Below are 21,905 nucleotides of genomic sequence, written 5' to 3'. Positions count from 1 at the left end.
GAGAAATTAATGGCAAAAGGTCAGTAGGATCCTTCTGGCAATTGACTTGGGATCCAGGAAGAAGGAACCAGGAAGTTAAACTTACACCACTTAGAAGTTCAGTCAACGTCTTTTGTTGCCGCATCTGACTGCGATGGTCTTGAACCAGCTAAGTTCTAAGTTACTCGCCTTCTTCATACATACATTCTTTCTTGTTCTTTCATTAATCCATTTATCTGATAGCTGGAGCTACTGCTGGCTCCCAGTCCCACAGCTCTATGCGAGCTAGCTTCTCAAGGCAGCAACTCCAGACCTAGTGCCTTGCTATTAGCTTGCTGTGAGACCTTGTGCAAATCTCTCAACTCCTCTGGGCCTCAGTTGTGGGCTTTTTTTGCCCAGTTTTACTGAGCTATAATTGACATATAACATTGTATTAGTTTAAGGTATATAAATAACGATTTGATAGATGTATATATTGCAAAATGATTATTACCATACGTTGAGTTAACATCTGTCATCTCACATAGTACAACTTGGTTTTTTTCCTATATCTATAATCTCTATAAAATGTTATCTATCACATTTTGAGATTTTAAAGAAATGGACGATACAGTTCCTGCCCCCAAGCATTAGGTGGTAAGACGTATACATACGAAATTTTTTCGTGTACATATGTATGTCTCTGTAGAGAGACAGAGAGACAACTTTTAGGATCAGACTCAAAATTCCAGTTCTACTCCAACACAGCTTGTGACAAAATTATATTCTGAGCATCAGTTTTTCACATCTCTAAAATGAGCATAATAACGGTACCTGCCTCATAGGATTTGGAGAGAATTAGATGAGATCTTCTATGTAAAGTGCCTAGCCTAGCACCTGACACTCAGTTACATACGACAAATGTTACTAAGTGAATTAACCTAAGTAGGCATAGATATTCAAGGCGAAGGGCCTAATGCTAATATGCTGCGGGATAACCAAGAGGGGAGCCAGGGTTTCAGGGAAGCAAATTATACCGTGTAGTCCCTTCATCTCCACCCCTGAACAGTTTCCTGCAGGTGAAATTCTAAACCTCCTTTCAGCTCTGGATTAAGTGGCTTAATTAACTTTTACTTTCCTCTCTACTTCACAAGGTGCTGTGAAAGTAAAAAGTAATTCCGGCAAAGACCCCTACAAGATCTCCACGAAGCTCTTTTAAGAATCCAGGCAAATCCGGGCCATTGCCTGGGGCCCCGTCCCAGGGGAGGCCCGGACAGTGTGGAGGGATTAAGTCAGCAGCTGAGGCGGCAGCCCGAGGGCCGCTTGTATCAGCACGGAACCTCCAGGGCCTCTTAGCTAAGTGTGACGTGATGTGTGCCTCTCAGCGGCAGACCAAGGCTTGGTGGGGCCTGAGATTTACACAATTTGGGGCCCTTGAAGCGCAGCCAGTCTGTCTTTGTTCCTCTCAGTTAGATTGCTGACTACAGGTCCTCTGACTTCTCTCCAAAATGGCTACTCTCGATGTTGTCAGACCCAACATTTGAAGACCAGGGGAAAGAGCCCTGGGTCTCTCTTCTTCCAGTTGGTCCCTGGTGCTGAAATGACATGTAGGTTAAGATGGAAAAATCTGAGAAACCAACAGCTGTTGATTTACTGGGAATATGACAGTGGAGGTAGAGTGAAACCCTCATCTATTCGACCATGTTCCCACTTGACCAACCAGGATGGTGGGTCACCCTGGGGACCCGGGGCACCCAGCCTGGCTATTCCCAGAGGGCACGACAGTTCTAAGCCAGTGGGGACGCTGCATCTGTCCAGGGTGGTGAGAATTCCAGTCCACAGCACAGGCAGCAGGGGACTTGGGTGAAGCCGACCCTCAGGCTCCAGAGGGCTTTCTAGAGCCTAAAGCTCTCCCTTCGCACTCTGCCAGCCTACTACTTAGTCCCCTGATTCAACCCACAGTCAATCTGTGGGGTCCTTAGAATCATGGCGTCTGAGGTAGAGGCACCAAAAAATCAAGGAGCTGTTTCCTTATAGAATGAGTGTGAATCGCAGCCCAAAACAGAGGTGTGCCAGAAATATCACATTTCATTTATTTAAATCAAATTAAAATTCTTCTCCAAATCTCTGTCCTATAGGGATGATGGGAAGTTAGTCTCAGTCATTACTGGCTAGCAGAAACTGAGAGGCTCTTGTATGCCCTGAACATGAAAATCAGTTCACCAGGGTCCCCATAGACATCCCTCATGGTCCTCATGGTCCCTTGAGGTTGGTGGCACTCTGTTCCACACCCACCTGGGACACAGAACTCCTGGCTGAGTCTGGAAGCCCAGTGCTGGGCCCCACTCACCTCTGATCACCAGGCCCCCTTTTCTTCTGAGGCTTTGCCCCCGGGATGCTGTCTGGGAGGGAGGAGGGGGCAGGGGCCACAGATGTCTAGCTTCTTTCTAGTATGTGTGCGGAGGGGACAGCGGAACCTCTTCTTTTTATTCTGAAGGTATCTCCCCTATTTTCTCTCCTCTCCTAGGGACATCTAGTGAAATCTCTTCAGTGAGTTTAAAGCCATTAACTTCAAAATGTTCTGTTTTCTACCATGGAAATTCATCTCCTAAAGGGTCTTGTTCTCTTCTAGAAATCGGAGCTGGGCAAAAGGGGATATAAGGAGAAGGAAGCTAGTTAAGAACTCAATGAATTATTCCACTGTCCTTATTTAGGGAAAGTTGTGTCTCAAGGACTAGAAAAGGAAGGTCTTTCTTTCAAAACTGGGTACAGGGTCATCCCTGCTTATTCTACTAGAAAATTCTACCATCTAGGGTTTGCCTAGAAGCAGCCCGTTCTAGAGATTTCGTTTCCAAACTATGACATTACCAGGGATGAGGTACGTGAGACCTGCTTCTACCCCAGGTTTCATGCATTCATTCAACCCGTTGTCAGAACACATCTCTTTATTACTCGGCATCCCAAGTGATACTTGTTGGCCACAGACCTCTGTTCAGTGACCGTGAGCTCAAAGCCCTGAGTCTGCCCATGACTGGGCACAGGAGGTGGAGAGTCAGGGCACCGTAACTCTGCATTCTAGCCTCCCACATCTTTTCCAGAATCCTCAGAAACAGGGCAGGAGAGAAGCTACTAGATCAAACAGGTCTGGGGAGAAATAGGAGCCTCTCCACCCCTCTGTAGAGAAAGCTCAAAGGGGGCTGTGGAGCAGGGTCGGTCCCACCCAGGCTGGGAAGCAGCTGAGACAGCCTGCACTACAGCAGGACTGCCAAGGCCTTTTCTGGCACAGCCACAAACTCTCCGCTTAGTCAGTCTTGCTTTCTTTCGCTTTGGATTCCTGAACCAATGCTCTCCATCCAGAAATCTAGTTACACAACTAAAGGGACAACCCCACCCTGACCCAATCTCATCCCTTGGGCATTTCCTATTAGGCACAAAGATCCATTAGCCCACAGTGAATTCTGACCTCCTCTGACCAGTGACACACCCCTTCCCCCTTACATTCCATGGAGAGAAAATTCCGTACATATTCATCATTTCTCTCCAGGGAATACAAAAGAGCTGTTTGTGTGGCCTGCCAGTTGGCATTTTCATTCTTGATTCCTAAGGACAAGATCCGGGTTCCCGGATCGGCCCTTTGAGATCAGGACCCAGCCCCACTGGTCCATCCCATTCCTGGATTTTTTATTAGGGAACTAGTCTCCCCCAGGAGACCTGATCTTTGTTGTGCTGCATCCTGACACCAGCACCAATGCAATATCCAGGCTTGGACCAAGATCTAAAATGTGTGGGAAATCAAGGTCAAAGGCTAAAGAGTCAGCCATGGACAGATTTGTGAAGCAGGAAACTTTTATACTCACTCCCCTCCCCCCAACAAGACCCCTTGACTAAGGTCGTATACTGTCAGCTGCTTTGACCATCATATTATAATGGAAGGCAGTCTGGCAAATCAATTCTGATTCAACTGTTCTTTCCTTCAATTCGTCTTTCGACTAATACTTACTGAGTGCCCAGCAGGAACATAAGCATGTAATTAGCCCTTGAGGCACCTGCCGTCTAAAAATATCTTACTTTTTATCATACTAGTTGTTTATATTAAAGACAAAACATGTAAAAAGTTTAGAAGGCTTTCTCAACCCAGTAAGCACTCAATAAATGTTGGCTGTTATTCATTCATTGATTTAAAAATATTGATTACCTATCACGTGCCAGACCCTGTTCCAGGGAGGAAGAAAGAAAACGAAATGGGCGAAGTTCCCCACCGTGTACACTTTATTTTCTAGTAGGGAAGACAGACAATAAACACTTCGAATTGTTCTCATGGATTATCTCGGTTAACCCCTGGAACAGTCCTGTGAGGTGAATCTCTGTTCCCAAACACAGGTATGGAAACCAGGGGTCACGTGGATTGTGACTTGTCCAAGATCACGTAGCTGTTGAATAGCAGAGCTGGACTTTGTACAAGGCTTCAGATCCCTAACCCAGATAAGACAGATGAGGGAGAAGAATGCTGTGTGTAATTCACAGCAGGCCACGAGGGAGGAGGCGGCTCATGAGCTGGACTTTGAATGATGGGCAGGATTGGGTTAGGTGGTGGAAAGAGAAGGGCTTTTGGGGCAAAGAGGAGGCTCTAAAAGACCCAGGGGTGGGAACAAGCCCTTCTGGGGAGGTGGTTCTGGCAGCATGAAATAGAAGGTTTATCTTGGTCTTTATTTGGGAAGATTTTGATTTTTGAGCAAGCAGGCAAAATCATTAAGTTTAATGATTAAATGAATTAGCTGCTCTCAAATGGTATTTGCATTTTAAATGAGCAAGGGTCAATATTTAACCCAAAGGCATGAAAATGTAAAGGTGGAGCATTAGGCACCAGACATGGGCCAATGAGGAAATTGTTTTTTCTTTTTCTTTCTCTTTGCTCTTCTCAAAGCCCAACATTCCACAGGCTGGCTCTAATTGGCTGTATCCCACATTTTTCCAGCCAACCATCCATGGGCTAACTGCTTCCTATATCCACCAACTATGGGAAAACAACCAAAGAAAATAAACAGAGGAAGAGCCTGGGGCACTCTGCTCTCCAGAAGAAATCCCAGGGCTCCAGGACAAATGGAGCAAAGACAAACATTTGGCTTTTCAGGCTCAGATGGTTTTTATCAGACAGTCCAGCCCCAGCCAGGAAGCCCAATGGACACTTCCACCCTGGGATTAGGCCCCCGCACTGATAAGCCTGATGCCGAATTTACAGGCTCCGGGGAAGGAGGCTCGCCTATGGGAGATTTTGGTTCTCGTGTGAAAGGCACTGTTGGCTTGGTTTTCAGGCTTTTGCCTTGAGTCTGGAATCCTCTGCCTTCCCACACCCCCAGTCAGATTGGAAATGGGGGTGGGGATGACTTCCTCTGGGAAACCCCTCTGAAGGATCCTTCATTTATTTGCACCGAGAGCATCCTGGAAATGCATTCCCACCTTCTCACTTCTGACCACACTAGCCTCTGCCCGGCCTTCCCTCCAGAGAGGAGCAGGGGCCAGAACCGGGGTAGAAGAGTCTTTAGTAAAACGGGTAGAGCACGTTTTAGAAGCTTCTCACCGACGGACCATGTGTCTTCTGCTGGACGCTCCCTCCTTTCATCTTTTTTAATCCCCTCAGAAGTAGTATACAAAATTATATACTCCAGGGGGCGATATAGAGCAATGAAATGAGGCCTTAGCCCATGATAGGCCTCATGATAGGAGAAAAAATAAGATAGAATATATTTTCAAACCAAAAATTTTCAAGTCATTAAAACATGAATCTTAAAAATGAATCTAAAAGAGATGTGATGTGAAGGAAAGAACCTTTAAAGCAGACCAGAGTGGGTTCAAATTCACTTACTAGCTGTGCAACTTGGACTAGTTACTAAATCTCGCTGAATCTGGGTTTCCCCATCTATGAAATGGGAACTGAGGCACATGTCTCAGAAGATAGTTGTTGCAAGGATTAAATGTACTAATAAATAAAGCTGCTAGTACTGTGCCTGGTGCATAGCAGGTACCTAAATAAATGTTTCTTCCCCTCCATGTTCATCCCTGAATATCCTCATCTGGAAAAGAAACACAAGTGGGCCAAGTAACTCATGTACTGTACCTTGAGAAAAAAGCATTGTTGGTGGGAGACGGGCAGGATTCTGAACCCTGATCTCAAAATGATCCCTCAGAGGCTCTTACCAGTTAGGTTGCCTGGATAAGTGAACATCAGTTGGATCCTGTTCCTAATGGAAGTCATGCCCTCTATTTAAAACACTCTGCTGGGTTCTTTTTGCAATTGGAATGGAACCCCATCTTTATCATGATCTGGCCCTTGTCTACTTCTCGCACCCCTCTGTGCTGCAGTTCCACCTGGTTTCTTTATTTCAGCAGTTTTTCATACCTCAGGGCCTTTGCACTAGCTGTGGCCTCATTGGGAATACTCTTCCCCAGATATCCCTACATCTGGCCCCTTGTCCTTTAGGTTTCATCTTAAAAGTCATTTTGTTTTATATTCAATATTGTACTTAGCTCCACCTGGTGTTTTCTTGTATATATTTATTTGTTTATGATCTCACCCTACTAGAAGGGGAGCTCTGTGAGCACATTAAACTTGCCTGTCTTTTTAGGCAACACCAGGAAAGTGCCTAGATTGCCATATACACTTAATGAAAATTTTTGAATGTAAAAGGGTACCTAGGAACAGCTTGGTTGGAGGAGTTCAGCCCGTAAGATTATTTGCCTCCACCCTGAGATATGGCCCAAACTTTTGCCAGTTACCCATAAGACATTAACCACTGCAAGATATTGGTCCCTTAATAGTAACCTGCCCTTATCCTTCATAGCCATCCATTTGAAATAAGATAGTTAACCATTGTTTAATGTCTCCCACCAGATAGTGTTTGATCCAAGAGTGAAGCCATATCTGTCTTGCTCACCCCTCTGTCCCTGGTGCCCAGGAAAGTGCCCGGCTAAGAGCACAGAGCATCTCCCACCCAAAGCATCCCTGAAATCCACCAGGGCAGGTCTTGAAATTCAGCCTCCTGGAGGAGTGATGATAATTCACATTCCTTCCAAGGGATTTGCCGCCTGGATCGTCACGAGTGTTCTCTCTCCCAAGGCCGAGTTGCTTCCTGCCTCGACATGTCTCATATCCTTCCCTCAGATTCCCCAGGTTTGGGGAAGCAGTGTCTGCCACCTCCCACTTCCTCTCCCCATCCCCACCCTGGCCTCCCCTGGGGAGCCTTTGACCAGAAGATGAAAAGATATGATCAAAGCTGTGCCTGTGAGCAGGAAATTGAAGCAGGATGAATGTCCCAGACCCCCACCTCTGAGACACGACGCCAGCCAGAGGGCCACTGTGTGCTGCGAGGGAGAGAAGATTGTACCCCAATCCTGCTGACTGCAGTGTGGCAGTGTGAGGTCATGTTGGTCACCACCGGGAGAGGGACTTGTCAATCAGGATAGCTCTGCTGCATTGACCACTCACGCACTCACCTCCCTACCTCCAAGGCAAGACCTACAGAGAACTCTTCATGAAGACACGAGCGGTTGGACCCCTCATGCTGGAATAAGAGCTCTGTTCCAGGGGCCTGGGCACACTCCTGTAGGCTCCATAGGCAGGGAGAGGCTGAGTAACCCTCTATTTCCCGGGGTCAGATGTCTGCCCTAACTACCCGCACTCCCCAGGGCACAGGGCGGATGTCCTCATTTTTACTGGAATCCCCAAAAGTGCTCGTCCCACAGCTCTCTCATTTTGACCTCATCCCAAACCAAGCCAGAACATTAGCAGCTTAGGCAACTGCCTACGTGATTTAAAGCAACAATTTCCCACAGGTGGGTGCACATCAGAAGGATTAGTGAGCTTTGCAAAGAGAGAGGCTCCAGCCCGTCATAGAACATGTTGTATCAAATCCCTGGGGTGAAGTCTGGGGGGTCGGCTGTTTTTGTTGTTGTTGTTTTTAAAGCTCCTCCAGGTGATTCTGCCAACCAATCAGATCAAGTTTGGGAACGTGAGTTTCCAAAAGTAAGATCACCCTTGCCTGTCATAGAGACCTGAAAATCTATCTTTAGTACTTCCTTGGGTCTCTCAGAGCTCCCAGTAGGTACGATGGGCTTCCCTCCACGTCCTGAGACAGGGAGAGTGTACTAGTTAATGCCTTGATGATAACTGCCCAGAGAAGACCGCAGGAATCACTTATCCAGCAGCACCTACTGAGCATCTATGATGTGCCAGCTCCTTTTTGCTTAGACACACGGCAATAAACAAAACACACAGAAATCCTTGCCCTCATGGAATTGACCTTTATAGGAGAGGAAGAGGCAAAAATAAGCTTACACAAAGAAAATATACAAGGTGTTAGATAGAGATAAGTGCTAAGGAGGAATGGGAAGCCCAGAAGCGGGTAAGGACTGTGAGGGTGTGGGGGTGTGGGGGTGTGGGGTCTATGCGCACGGGGATGCAGGTCGAAATAGCATGGCCAGAGAAGATCTCACTGAGAAGTGATACTTAATTGAAGGCTTTTGAGCCAAGGAGGACATAACTTGACTTATATTTTTACATTAACGATCTGGCTGTTGGGAATTGACTGAAAAAGGTAAGAGAAAAACAGGGAGACCAGAGCAATCCAAGTGAGAGGTGACGGAGGTGAATTAGTTTTCTGTTGTTGCAAACTCAGTGGCTGGAAACCACACGAATTTATTCTCTTATGCTTCTGGAAGCCAGAAGTCCAAAGCAGGTTTCACTGGGCCAAAACTGTTCTTGGCAAGGCCACGTTCCTTCCAGAGGCTCTACGCGAGAATCTGTTTCCTTGCCTTTTCCGGCTTCTAGAGCTGCATTTGTTTCGTTCCTTGGCTCATGGCCCCTTCTTCCATCTTTAAGGCCAACGGGATGGCATCTTCAAATCTCTCTCTGCTCTGTCTGCATGTCGTCTTCTCTCTTCGGTTAACTCTCCCTCTCGTAAGGACACTTGTGGTTGTATTAGGGTCCACCTAGATTATTCCGGATGATTTCAGGATCTTCGGTTTAATCACATCTGCAAAGTCTCTTTTCCCACATAATGTTATGTTCACACGTTCCAGGGGTTAGGACCTAGATATCTTCCGGGGCCATTATTTAACCTACCAAAGGAGGCTTGGACCAGGATAGAAGTGATGAAAATGGGGAAAAATTAGAAGATTCTTGGACTTATTTTGAAGACAGAGTCAACTGGGTTAGCTTCTAAATTGACTGTGGGATCTGAGAGAAAGAGAAGAATCAGGGAAGATGCCAAAGCTGTGGACTGAGCAATTGCAAGAGAGGTCCCATTTACTAAAACGAAAAAGACTATAGGAAAAGCATTTTTTTGGGCGAGGGGGGAGTTGATTGATTGATTGATTGATTGGTGTCAGAGGGTTCAGGGGCTCATGGACATTTTAGGTTTGAGATGTCCCATCCAAGTGGGCATGTTGAAAAGGCCGCTGGATATATGAGTCTGAAGTTTGAGAAGTCTATGCTGGAGGTACTCATTTGGGAGCCTTCAATGTGTCTTTAAAGTTTTGAAATTGAATGAAATCATTAAAGGTGTGAGTATAGATAGAAAAGAAAAGGAGGTCCAAGGACTGAGGCTGGGGGACTCCAATGGTTCAAGGTCATGGAGATGAGAAAGAACCACTCCTGGTGACACAGGAGGACAATCAGGAGAGGGTGTTGTCCTGGGGGCTGGGTGAAGACAGAAGACAGGATGTAGGGGTGGGAGTCGGAACGACAGCTAAGCCCCTGGAGGGAGATGGGTACCTATGGGACTGAGTGCATCCTTCCCACCCCAAACACACACCCTCGTAAACACCCTCCAGCATAAAAATCAGGCCTATGCCCTAGGGTCTGGCCAAAGAAGCAGAAAAAGTCTGCAGTGTCTGGTCCAAACCCCTCCAGAGATGCTGCTCGGATGTGGTAAAGCTGTCTTGTCTCATAGACTCTGTCTCTCTTGCCCCATCTGTGATCCCCAGGGGGCAAGTCTGTCACCTGTTTCTGGAAAAGGAAAACATCTCAAGTAGCAAGGTCTCCATCTGCTTGTCACCCACTGAGCCACCTGGCACTGTTATTGATTGGGTGCTCAGATCATTAGTTCCTAAGTGGAAAGCAGCAGCTGCACTAATGTCACCCATAGGGCGATTCCCCCATGAGGCCTGACTGCCACTCTGAGCCATCATTTTCGTGCTTTAAACTAGAACGCTCACTTTAAATAACACCGTTATTTCCCGCATCATATATGAAACATCCATCAAGGTTCAGAATCAAATTGAAGGCAGACCCTACATTATGCAATGTACACCAGATACCCTGAAACATCTACATAACCAGGCCGTTGAGGAATCTCTGTGTATACCAGCTTGGATGGAAACTCCTCCCTTTCTCTCCCTTCCCCACCCCTCCCCTCTCTTCTCTTTCCTAGCTCTTTCTCTAGCCTACCAAATGCCCTGGAGTTTTAATTCAACACTTAGACCTCTGGTTCTCAAGCTTGGTTGCATATTGGAATCACCTGGAGAATTTTAAACACTATTGATCGTGCCTGGGTCCCATTCCCAGAGATTCTGATTTAATTGATCTTGGGTGTAAGTTGGGCTTTGAGAGTTTTAAAGGCTCCTCTGGTGATTCTAATCTGCAGCCACGTTTGAGAACCGGCACCTTGGGTTACCTTCTGAGTAGTGACTCCCAGTGCAGTGTTCTAACAGCTGTGGCGGAGGAACTGGATCTCCCTCCCGCTCCCTGCCCGGTCTCTCCCTAACATTCCTGGTTTACAGGACAAACACTTGGTGCCAGTTTACCTGATCTGAACACCACGGATGGATGCAGCCTGTTGTGTAATGCTCTGTATTTTCCGAACGGCATGACCCAGTGGGGGCTCTGATATTTCATACCTAGCCTTAACTTCTCTCCACAAGTTCCCTCCTAGGGCACCTTCAACCAACTTTTTATTTCAGCAACATCAGAGTTCCAGTTGCCACTCTAGCTCCAGTTGTAAGCAATGGGAAAAGTAGGGTAAAGGTGAATGGAAATACCCAAGGGCGTGCACGTGCACACACACGCACACACACACGTATAATCAATGAGTCAGACTTGGAAGTCAAACTCTGCTGGTACGGAAATCTGATAGAAAAGAAGCGGCTACAGTGCTCCATAATGCCTGTTTTTGTGGCACTTGTTTGGAGAATTATGAGGAGAAACCTGGGTCCCTTGCCACCAGAGCAAGCTTGCTTAATGAGCTGCACAGCTTAGACGCCACCTGGCTCTGCCCCTCTTCTCCCTCCCTCTGGGATGCTTAATTGGCAAGATCTAAACAGTAATATGCCCAGGCTAGATCCAAGTCTATTAAATGCCATAACTTTCAGGCTCTTTGAAAACAAAAATTGGCATGAGTTTCCAGAAAGCAACTTGGTGCTGTGTCTCAAGAGCCTGAAATTTGTCCAGTTTATACCCTTCTAACCAATTATTTTGCTTCCTATCCTAAGGAAATAATCAGACGTGGTAAAAGATTCATGGATAAAGATCTTCAACAAAGTGTTATGTATAAGTGCCAAAAATCAGAAGTAACTGTACACTTTCTATGATACAAGATTGGTTTAACATATCACAGCATATCGTAGTACAGTCAGACAATGAAATATACAGATTGTTAAAACTTAATATTTTTAAATAATTTTTAATGATGTGAGAAAATGCCCACAATATAACGCTAAATGAAAAACATGCAGGTAAAATGATTAATTTTGCAGTTTAATCCAATTGCGGATATATACACATTCGTAGAGAGAAAAACACTGCACAGAAATACACTATGTTAACAGCAATTATCTGGATTGTGTGATTGTGATTGATTTTTTTTTCCTTTGAGTTTCCCAAGCTTGTATTGTGTCCACAATCAGGAAAAAAAAATGTTATTTTTAAACAAAAAGGTTTCATTTCTCATCATAGCAGCAAGATTCTCTCAGAGGCAGACCTCTCAGGCGCCCCGTTAATAACCTTGCTCCTTTCACCGCCTGTGCACAACTGATGCCTTCACAGTCCCTCCCTGCCCTGGAGTCTCGCAGCAGCTTTGACATGGCTGGGCCCAGGCAGCATTCCAGCCCCTCCCAGTAGTCCAGCTGGGGGCTGGGATCTGCTTGCTGGGCAACAGGGTCTGTGTTGCTCACGAGGGTGTCTGCCAGATAAGGACTATGCATCGTTCGTGTTATTCTTCAGCGTTGTGAACTCAACAGAAGGCTTAGGATTGGAGGGATCTTGCCCAGTCATGCAGGGGCACATTTATTCATTCATTCTCGAGGTATTTATAAGTGTCTTCTGTGTGCCAGGCGAAGTTTCCAGTCATTCCACTAACACTGCTATGGGTTGGTACTTGAAAGAACTGACTGACAGGGCTGAGAGGGCAAGTTTGGGACTAAAGCTTGGGGTTCCGCATGGAAGGTGGCTCCACCCTGTTAAGTAGTTGCTTGGTAGGGGTTTGGAGTCACAGTCTCACCAAAAGGTGCTCTCTCTCTCTCCCCGTTTCTTCAGATGGAGGTGATTGTTGGGGACTTTGGGATCGTCGTGGTGCCTCGGGATGCAGCCGACACAGACCGAATCATGAATCACTCCTCGATACTCCGCAAATACAAAGTGAGTCCTCCACCTCCCTGCTGGTGTAGCTCTGGGACGCGGCGCCTTTTCTGAGGGGCCTGGAGGGCTGGAAGAGTGAGGGCGCAAAATGAGTTTAGTGTGAGGGGCTGCCAACCTGTTCTCTCTGCTCTACCCCCAGAACAACATCATGGTGGTAAAGGATGACATCAACCACCCAATGTCTGTCGTCAGCTCAACCAAGAGCAGGTACGTTTGACAAATGGCCAGAGAGACCTTGGTTGAACCTGCTTACATATTTCCATACAATTTTCCTCAGTCAAGCTGACCTTTAGATTGGCCAACATCTGCTGCCTGGTATTCAGCCTTCTACTTGGACCTCACTTATCTGTCCCCAGTCATTTCCTTTTACAAAGGAGACAGGCCATTAGCTAGCTGGTTTGGGGAAAGAAGGTGTTTTTAGTTTTGGGCTCTTTGGTTTGAGGTGCTCATGGAATACTGCTTTAGTAAACATATAGGCTAAGCTGCCATAACAAAAAGATCCCCAAGTCAGAGTTTTAAATAAAAGAAATGTTTATTTCCCTCTTACTGAAGTCAGAAGAGATTGACTCTGGCCTTTTCAAAATGAAACCTCCATCTCTGGATCCACGACTGCAGCAATGACTGCTCTCAACCATTGGGAAAGGGCAAGGTGAAGCCCATGGCAAAGAGGTCATCTTTAAGAAAGTGGCCCAAAGTAGCACATATCACTTCCCCTTGCGTCCCACCGACTCAGCCTCAGTCATGTGGCCATACTTCAAGGGAGGCTGGAAAATAGACCTTATAGCTTGGTGTCATGTGCCCACTTAGAACTCGGGAGTCTCTATTACTAAACAGAAGAAGGAAAGAATGGATGCTGGGGGCCAGTTAACAGTCTCCACCACAAACCCCACATGGAAACGTCCTGTGCAATGGTGGGATGTATGGAACATAGAGGTCTGGAAGGGTAATCAAACTGAAAGCCATGCGTGTGTAAGTGCAAATTAAACTTAGGAATGTGGCTGAGCTCACAGGGAGAGTCAAGAAGAAGGCTATGGGGAACATTTAGAACATGTTAGCCTTTTAAAGAAGGCTAAGAAACAGGCAGAAACCACCAGCAGTGGTGGCCGCGGAACCAAGGCAGGAGAGGGTACAAAGATGGAGAGCATTGTCATCTGTGTCACATGTTTCAGAGAACTCAAATGAGCCCAGGACTTTTAAAGGTCCACCGGACTTCTTCCCTGGAAGGCAATCATGTAGACACTTGACAGAGTAACATCAGCTACGAGGTGAGAGCAGAACCCCAGTGACAACGGCCAGTGAGGGTAGAGAGGAGGTTGTGGTTCCAAATACGGCTGCACAACAGAATTACCATGAACGCTTACACAACAGCACAAACTCCTGTGTCCCACTCAGTTCACTGAATCAGAATTTCTGGGGGTTGGGCCTAGGGATCTGCTTTCTGGGTGATTCTGATGAAGCTGGGCTTGGCATGTAGACCACTTTTTCAGGAAGCCTCCCTGAAAACTGTGCGGGGAGGCACTTGAGGACCTGGCTTGTTTGCCAGGTCAGGACAGTGGATGCATTGAAAAGGCAGTGAGCCAGCCTCATAGGGGAGATCTCATGGGGCAGGGCTCAGATGCCTTTCAGAATCTAGACACCTGAAAGAGTATATGGATTTGCACAACTAGCTCCTTGGGGTCAGACATTCCCAAGACCAAGTAGAGAATGTGGAAGAAAGAAAGTAGAGAAGTGAGAAAGAAGTAGAGAAAGTGAGTAAAGAATGGGAAGCAGTCAGACCAAGGCTGGAGCAGAACTGCAGAAAGCAAAGGGTCTCACTGGAGCTCTTTCGTACCTGTCAGTGCCTTCCTCCACTGCCCCCAGGGCTTGTGAGAAGGGCCTCAGAGAAGCGCACCTTCTTCTCTATCAGGGCTCCAACAGGAAGGAAAGGAAGTGGTCAATTATAAGAACCCCAATGAGATTCATTTTCATGAGACCATGGTGCAGAGAAACACAAAGGGGTGAAATAAGAATAGCTAACACTTACATTTAAATGCCTAGTGTGCTTGGGCTATTCGAAGTACTTTGCATAATGACTCAATCCTTTTAAGAACTGAATGAGATAGGCCCAAATATTACTCTCATTTTACAGAGAATACTGAAGAACAGATAGACTTAAATAACTTGCCCAAGGCCCCTCAGTTAGGAAGTGGCAGAGCCAGGATGAAATGGAGTCACCAGGATAGGGGAGAATTGTGGGGGCAAGAGGGCTTTTCCTAATAGGGCTACCATTTACTTGGCCTAAGCAATTCTGGTAAAGGAGCGTTGGGTAAACCCCTTCCGTGAAAGAGGGTGGGCAGGCCAGTCTTGCCTTGCTTCAGGGAAGGGTGTCCATCTGATTACGGTCTCTTCTCATCCAGGCTGGCCCTGCAGCATGGAGACGGCCATGTCGTGGATTATCTGTCCCAGCCGGTCATCGACTACATTCTCAAGAGCCAGCTGTACATCAATGCCTCAGGCTAGCAGCCACACAGCCTCTTCTCCACTCTCCCCTCGTCCTCCGCCAACACACTGGCCCCTCCAGTCTCTGTCAGTCCCCCTGTTTCTCTCCTGCCTCTCTGTTTCTCCATCTCCTCATCTTGACTGTTCTCCCCACTTGCTGACTCAAGCCCCCACAGTGTGGGGGACCTGCAGAGAACCAACGCATACCCTATTCCGCAGTCATCTTTGGACAAACTTTCCTCTAGTCTCCGGGTTGGGGGTGGGTGAGGGAATAAGGGTGGGAGTTGGGGGAAGTGCAGTCCTTGGAGATGTGCTGGTGTCTGTCTCCCAGCATGCTCTAGAGAGCGGCTCTGGTGCCCATCCTCCCAGCATGCTCTGGGGAGGCGGCTCTGGCTCTCGCCTTCCCAGCATGCCCTTTACCACGAAGGGCTATTTTTCTTTCTTTGTTTTTTTTTTTGTCGGTTTGTTTTTTGTTGTTGTTGTTCACTCCTCATAGAACTTGGATGAAATCAGTGTCCGGGATTCTTTATGTTTGTAGTCTTGATGCATTCCTGTGGGATTACTTTCCTTTTGATAGATTACCGTAGCCAGCCTCAGCGGGGGTCTGTGCAAGAGGGCCACACCCAGTAAAGAAGGCCCAGCCACCTCCAATTCCCTGACACCCCCACCCATCTACCCTCTCACTCACACACAGCAGCAGCAGCAGCAGCAACATTCTCCTTTGAAAGATGAGGGAGCAGAAGTCAGGAGTGAGACTTTGTGAAACCTGGGATGCAAGTCTGGCAAGAGGAAGTTTTCTCAGAGGAATCTGAATCCATTTCCTTAGTTTCAGAAGACCATTTTCCTGACGCTCTGGGCCTAACATGACACAGAGCCAGTCCAGCCTCACTTTCTGGTGGCGTCTGTACAGTTACTTCTTTCGGCTGTGACTGATGGCAGAGTGTAGGGTTCCCTGCCAGCCAAGGCATTTCCAAGGGAACTTCAGATCACCATGGAAGCCCTTCGAGGCCATACTTAGCCACATTCCTGCATCTGAGAAGAATCTCGTATGTAAGGCCAAATCCTAACAATGCAGTCATTTCTTAAATAAAACATGCTAGGAATTTACTCAACCCTAGAGATCTTTGCTAATTGGAATTATTTATTGCCCATTTGGTTGGGAAATGTCTCCGTCATAACGTAAGTCCAGGACGACCTAGGAGAAAACAATTTGTTGCCCTGATGGGAAGCGATGGTTCTTACCCCCTCTAGCTGCAACACGGGCGGTGCTTGGGGTCAATTCCTCCTTGAGAAGCAATGCCTTGCCCTTGTTTCTGGGGTTGGTCATATCTCCTCAGAGCTCAGCAACCACAGTCATCGCCTGAGGAAATCTGCCTGGCAGGGGAATGGGTTCACAGAACACAGGTCATGAGGGGCATCAAGAGCCATTACACTTTTTTACTCCTCTTTTCTCTAATTTCCCTTTCTCTGCTGCCCCCACAAATAGTTTTGACAGACCCTGTTCCAGTTGTTCAGCCCTCATTCATGTCCTGCTTGGAGAGCTGAAAGGAAATTATTCTCTTGTACGCTGTGTCTCTCATCCAGTTTCTCTTTCTTGGGTTCCTGGTTGTCCTGGAGGAATGGTCCCTGAGCAGCAGGATAATTTTATCAAAATCTAGTACTTCCATCTACGGCCCAGGAGAGGTCAGGTGAGATCTGACACCAGGGTCAACGTTCTTCACCACACATTTCACATCTGCAACCTCCTTCAATAGCCTCCAAGAAAAGGAACTGGATTCAACAGAAGAACATGGTAGAGTAGCATCCAGGAGGGTATTGTTCCTCTTGGGTTATGGAAATCAACTCCAGAGGAGGAAGGAAGATCCTATTCTTGGGTCTCAGTATTTGGCTAAGGATCATGGAATCATGAATTAAAATAACCATAGAGATTAGTTGATCCAACATTCTCCTTTAAAAGATAAGGGAGCAGAAGTTCGCTGGATTAAAAGGCTGGTCCAAGGTCACACAGCAAGTATAGAGCCTCGTAAAAGGATATTGTTTCCCTGACCCTTAGGTCATCACACTACATGATCTCTGCTCCTCTGGTTCCCCATGATACTGGCCAAGTAACGTGATTTTCAGTCTTTACCTGGCAACTTTCTCTTAAATTATGTCTATCCCAGGTGCTCCCTATATATGGCATTGTGTATGCCAGTCCTGAGGGAGGATTTGATCATGAGGAAGGCCATAGCTAGGTTTCCTTAGAAACTAAGAGATCTCAGCAGCTTGGAGGAAACCCCAGAAAAGGACCCTCTGAATGCAAGAAAGGATTGCTTTGTGGAAAGCTAAGAAAGCCCCAGAAAGTGCTCAGGATGACTCTGGTGCTGGAGAGAGAAAGGCAGAAGAACCTTTGTCTAGGCAAAACAGTCAGCAAATGAAACAAAGGAAAAGAGGGAGCTGGATTCCCTGGAGGAACACAGCAGTTTCAAGGATATGGAGTTTATGGAAAGAATTTCTTATGAGGATCCACATGAGCATCTCTGAGAAAGACCAGATATCTTTTATCCCTTTCATCCACTCTGCTACTCTGCTGGACTCCGTGGTCAAGCCCCATTTAGTCCGCAACCTATGAGAGGAAAGTGGGCTTGTTCTATGCACACGGGGGCTAAAAGGCACATAATTGGGGAGATGCAGATGAGCTAAGGAAAAGAACAGGGCCATAGAAGAAGTAGATTTCCAGGAATGCAATGGGGCAGATCTTATCTGGGTGGATCACAGGAATCATGTTAAAATAGCTTTCTTTAAATACAAGGAAAAGAGTATCCCCTTTGGGGTAAAATTGTCCAATCCCCACCCTGCCTCATTCTTCATTTGCTGGAGAGAGGTCAGAGCCCCTCTCTTAGTCTAGGGCAGGACATTGTGGCTGTTAACCAGCTAAGGCCAACATCAGAAAGATGATTCAGAGTTGGAAGGAGTAAGCCAGGTGCCAATAGGATGACCTCTGGGCCCTGACTTCCCCTCTGGGGTCCTGCTCCCTCCTACAAAGGCCAACCCAAGGCTGGCATGGCTCAGAGTTGGTGAGAAAGTCATGGGCTGGAATGAGCATATCAAGAGGGGTCTGGAGCCTCGTTTCCTGCCTAACAATAAAAAATGGCCCTCCCATTTTTCTGAAAGTAGCTGATATGAGTAAGAACAGGCAAGAAGGGAATCCTTTGTGTCAATGACTCTCTCCTCAAGGAATGGCCCTCTGGGGGGTCTGTGCTGCTAGCTGGTACCTCATTTGCCACCCTTTCTACCCCAGGCAGCCTCTGGGGCCTTCTTGCTTTCATTTCCTTGAATGTACATAGGAACAGGGGAGGAAAGTCTCTTACTGAAGTGCCTGAAACCCAGAGCTAGAGCTTCTAGAGACGCTGTTCTTCCTGTCTCAGCTTGGCCAACCTTTCCCCAAAGTTCTCTAGTCTCATGCTCCAGCTTCTCAGAAGGAATAAAAGAACTTGTTGTTCTAATTAAGTAGAAAGCGAGACTCGATCATCAACCCACAGCAAAAGACAGAGAATCCCAGGGAGAAACGACTTGTATTTTAACCGCCCAAATCTACTCTCCCAGACTGATACACTCACACTCTTTAGGGGACTAAGAGAGAGAAGCATGTTATATTTTATTCATCAAAAGAGTAATGCAAAAATACATCAGCAGAATATGAAAAGCTCAGGATCTCTCCCAAGGCTGCTGCAGGAAGGCCGGCAGGTGAGATGGGAAGGAGGGAAACGGGGACCGATTTTGTAGCTCACCCAATTAGGACACCTTAGGAATAGCATTGTGGTCATGACGATGAACATGCTCTGTCGGATTCATCCCGCCTGCACCTTCCTATAGCTGCCCAGTAAAGTCACCTCTTCACGTGGTTTCTCTGTCATGTGAGTTTGGAGTGTCCTACTAGCCTGTTCCAGTTAGTTAGGAAGGAGTTATGTTCGTTCCCTCCTCCTTCAGTCTAGGCCCAGGGCCCAGAACTCGGCTTGATCCAAGTGGTCTCAGGATTGGCATGGGGAGGGGGAAGCTTTTTTTGAATCACTTTTTGGTCACTGAATCTGCCCTTTGAAGAGTAAGATTTGCTTTAACTCATTAATAAAGACTACATTCAAGTTGCAGCGCCACTTCACAGTGAAATATTTTGAGTAAAATTTTGTTGCTAGAATAGTCACGGACAAAAGTTTTATCAGCAAAATGTTTCAATGACGTTAATAAACAAGACAATGCTACTAGAGTCTCGTTGCTTGGTCTAGAATCTTCTCTGAGGGTTGCCAAATTAATCGCTTTTTCTTCATAGTCTTACTTGACTGGAGCCAACAGTTGCAAAAATGTGTTTAAAGCAGGAGAATTTCCCCCTGGTTTAGCTGATGCCACATGGGACATACAAAAGTATATACAGTTAGGGGCTGGCCCGGTGGTGTAGGGGTTAAGTTCGCGGGCTCCACTTGGGTGGCCCGGGGTTCGCAGGTTCAGATTCCAGGCACAGACCTCGCACCACTTGTCGAATCCCGCTGTGGTGCATCCCACATAAAATAGAGGAAGGTGGGCACAGATGTTAGCTCAGCGACAATCTTCCTCAAGCAAAAAGAGGAAGATTGGCAACAGATGTTAGCTCAGGGCCAATCTTCCTCACACACACACACACACACACAAAGTATATGTCACACCCATTATTATAAGCAGGGAAGAATAATTAGTGAATTTGTGAATCGTGCCTAAGTTTTCTCAACTTTAAAAAAAGTCAAATCTTAGATCCCACCTAATCTGCATAGCCTGGTATTGGTTAGCTTTGGCTCCTTAATGAAATTAGTTCTTTATGAAATAAAAATATATTTATGAAAATTAAAAACTTGAATAACTGACTTTTTGGCATGAAAGATCTTAAGATAGAGGTTATTAAACTCATATTTGTTTTGGCAATGTAAACAAGGAGAAAACGAATTTTTGTTAATTGTTCAGTCCTGTTGTGACTATCAGTTCTTATTTCATTTTTAGTTGTGACATACATTATGTATTGGTTTAGGTCTAAATGGTGATTGCCATTAGCTAATATCAGTCGTGATTTAGAAGGTGAAATAGCAATTCCCTGTTAGGCAAGCTCATTTAGGGCTTACCTACTTGTTTGTCAGAGTAGTTGTGTTTTTCTAAAAAATCATTTTGGGGGACCGGCCCAGTGGTGCAGCGGTTAAGTTCACACGTTTCACTTCGGCGGCCCGGGGTTCGCCGGCTCACATCCCGGGTGCCGACATGGCACTGCTTGACAAGCCATGCTGTGGTGGGCATCCCACGTATAAAAAAGTAAAGGAAGATGGGCACAGATGTTAGCTCAGGGCCAGTCTTCCTCAGCAAAAAGAGGCGGATTGGCAGCACATGTTAGCTCAGGGCTAATCTTCCTCAAAAAAAAAAAAGGAAAAAAATCATTTTAGTTCTTGTACATTTTTTTGTTGAAGATTGAGATTAGCCAGCTTTGTGTGTAGCTACATGGCTTTGGTGACACATCATAATGATGCTTGATATGCCTTGTAAATTCATTACTTGTATTTATGTTTGCTATTCATAAAGCTAAACACTTCTTTTCTCTGTCCGGTGAATGCGTAATGATGAAAGCTTGTTTAAAATTGGGTATAAACACTGGCTTAATTTGCTAACTTACAAAATATATACTAAATATGGGGCTAGCCCAGTGGCACAGCGGTTAAGTTCACATATTCCGCTTAGGTGGCCTGGGGTTCTCTGGTTCAGATCCTGGGTGCGGACATGGCACCGTGTGGCAAGCCATGCTGTGGTAGGCATCCCACGTATAAAATAGAGGAAGATGGATATGGATGTTAGCCCAGGGCCAGTCTTCCTCGGCAAAAAGAGAAGGATTGGCGGCAGTTGTTAGCTCAGGGCTAATCTTCCTCAAAAAGAAAAAAACAAAAAAACACTAAAATATATACTAAATATGAATGAACATATATGTACACACACATTTCTTCCCTTATGACCCATAAGTAAACTTCAGACTTGGAATTTTCTAGGAAGTACCATGTAGCCAACAGTATAAAGAATGCAGAGAAATTCTATGCTTTCCATGTGGGAAAATTGAACCACAACAAGAATCCATAACATCCCCATGACCATGCAAAACATTAAAAGAAGACACGATAAACATATTCCTGGTCCTTGAGACTTGTTCCAAACATTGGACGTTACTGAGTATCTCCTTACCCTTTTCTCCAGACTTCCAAGAGGACTGAAAAGAAACCACATCCTGAGATAAGATCAGAAATACATCTACTAAGAAGCTACAGCCTAGCGGCAGTTTCCTTTCTACCCTCTCTCCAGACAGAAATTCCTGTGAGTCAAAGTAGATGACGACGTGTGTAAGAGCCTACCAGCAGCATGATTAATCAGAAAACTCTCAGAGGAAAAGTACAGGAAAGTTTTCACTACTAAATTATAAATACTGATGAGAAATTGGAAGGAAAGCTCACTTAACTCGGCAGAGTCAGGTCAAGACTAGTAACAGAGGTTAGGTCCTGGGTAAGCTGTCTCTAAGCCATACGACCCTCTTCTCTTCTTAGGGACAGTCTGTCAGGTTGTTAGAAATGAGGGAATCACTTCTATGCCAAGGGAGTTGCACAAGTCTCTTTTCCATTCCCCATCTCTTCTCAGGGATCATCTCCCATTTGTCAGGGAAGACATTCTCATGACTTTCTTAACAATATCTTAACATTGAGAAACCCTTTCATGACTGCATGGTACATTGGATATTAAGTAATGGGATCCCTCAGCAAGCTCCATGGAAGATGCACTGCCTAATCGTGTACTCAGCAGACAGCCAATCACT

General features: G+C 46.1%; 1 protein-coding gene across 1 annotated transcript in view; it reads left to right on the top strand.

The window, feature by feature from the left end:
- Positions 1–19,307, top strand: part of NMNAT2 (nicotinamide nucleotide adenylyltransferase 2) — a 138,494-nt gene extending 119,187 nt beyond the window's left edge. The window contains exons 9-11 of the mRNA XM_001489595.7: positions 12,485–12,586; positions 12,726–12,793; positions 14,983–19,307. Of these exons, the coding sequence (XP_001489645.2) occupies positions 12,485–12,586; positions 12,726–12,793; positions 14,983–15,085 (273 nt within the window). The 3' untranslated portion in view covers positions 15,086–19,307. The remainder of the gene's footprint in view (positions 1–12,484; positions 12,587–12,725; positions 12,794–14,982) is intronic.
- The last annotated feature ends 2,598 nt before the right edge of the window (positions 19,308–21,905 follow it).

Source organism: Equus caballus, chromosome 5 (genome assembly GCF_041296265.1).
Source record: "Equus caballus isolate H_3958 breed thoroughbred chromosome 5, TB-T2T, whole genome shotgun sequence".
Classification (NCBI taxonomy): Eukaryota; Metazoa; Chordata; class Mammalia; order Perissodactyla; family Equidae; genus Equus; species Equus caballus.
This window is presented reverse-complemented; position numbering and strand designations above follow the sequence as displayed.